The 1283-nt window shown below is 72.2% G+C and overlaps 1 protein-coding gene across 1 annotated transcript in view; it reads right to left on the bottom strand.

Moving 5' to 3' along the window:
• LOC104984295 (kinesin-like protein KIF1A) overlaps positions 1-1283 on the bottom strand; it is a gene marked incomplete at its 5' end in the record, with an annotated part of 37208 nt that overhangs the window by 22450 nt on the left and 13475 nt on the right. Inside the window, 3 exon segments of the mRNA XM_010833966.1 lie at positions 79-278; positions 540-595; positions 985-1035. Of these exon segments, the coding sequence (XP_010832268.1) occupies positions 79-278; positions 540-595; positions 985-1035 (307 nt within the window).

The raw sequence follows: 1283 nt of genomic DNA, 5'->3' as shown, positions 1-1283 counted from the left end.
CCCCCCCCAGGCCCCCTCGGCCATCCCAAGCCCCTGCCTCCAGCACAGAGAGGCCCCAGCCTCGGGCCCCTGCCCTACACGTGCCGCTGCTCCCAACACACAGGCTCCGTGCCCCATGTGCCCAGCCACCTCTGCCCACAGCCCCTCTGCTATGGGTGCCAGGCGCCGGCTGACCTCCCAGGGCCCTTCCTCCAGGGACCTCCCGGGCTCGCCCACCTCCAGCCTTGCCCCCGGGAAGCAGCTTCCAGGCCGGCCTTTCCTCTCAGACCATGTGCGTCCTGCAGGCTCAGTTCACAGGGCCCAGCCCCCTGGGAGCCCCCGGCCCTCATCCCCAGCCGCAGGCAGCCTCCTGGATGTCCCTCTGTGGCCCCCGCTCTGGCATGGAGTCCTGACTCCATGGGGCCTCCGGAGGGCCAGCGGAGGGGGTGGGCAGGGTGGTGCCAGGAGGCTAGGGGGCAGGGACGCCCCCACAGGACTTCGCTCAGCCAAGGGCGGCTGGCCCACATGGGCACCCCTGCGCCCGGGAGAGCCCCACCTACCTGGCTTGGACAGCGGCATGACCCGTGGGAAGTGGCGGCGAGAGGGCCTCAGGGGGCTGTGCGGACAGAGGTGGGGAGAGTGGGGAGAGTGACCGGGAGTGACTGGAGACTGGTGCCCCTCCCACGGGGCCTGGGAAGGTGCCCCTCCCACAGGGCCTGGGAAGGTGCCCCTCCCACGGGGCCTGGGAAGGCCTGACGCCAGGCCTCCACCAGCCGGGGAGGGGGCACCCTAGAACCCGAGACCCCCCAGGAGGCCCCAGGAGGCCCCGGGAATCTAGGCAGGCCCCTCCCGTTCCCAGGACAGGCGAGCCCTGGAACCAGCCCCTCCAGCCTGCTCTGCCAACACTCGCCCTGGGTCCCGCACGTCAGCTCAGAGGGTGCCCGGAGGCGGCAACAAGGGGCCCCGATGCCTGTGGGCTGCTCTCCCCACACACGGGGGTCCCACCCTGAGAGCTCCAGGCAGGGGAGGGAGCCGGGCCAGTCGCCCCCATCCCACCTGGGGGGGCGGAGGACTCGGGAGCAGGGCAGGTGGTTGCCCCCGCCAGCCCTGCATGGCTTCCCTGAGCCCCAGGACACGACCAAGGTTCTGACAGTGACCCTCTGAGACCCCTCCTCAGCCCCGTGGGGCCGTCTCTGACCCGCCCCGTGTCCGGCCGCAGACGGCTCCAAAGCCTGTCCAGGGCCTGTCCAGGGCCCAGCCGGCCTGCTGACCTGAGCACGTCCTTGCAGAGGGGCGGGAACGGG

Source organism: Bison bison, unplaced genomic scaffold (assembly GCF_000754665.1).
Source record: "Bison bison bison isolate TAMUID 2011002044 unplaced genomic scaffold, Bison_UMD1.0 scf7180017845367, whole genome shotgun sequence".
In the NCBI taxonomy this organism is placed as follows: domain Eukaryota; kingdom Metazoa; phylum Chordata; class Mammalia; order Artiodactyla; family Bovidae; genus Bison; species Bison bison.
Note: the sequence above shows the minus strand (reverse complement) of the source record. Positions and strands in the feature narration are given on the sequence as shown.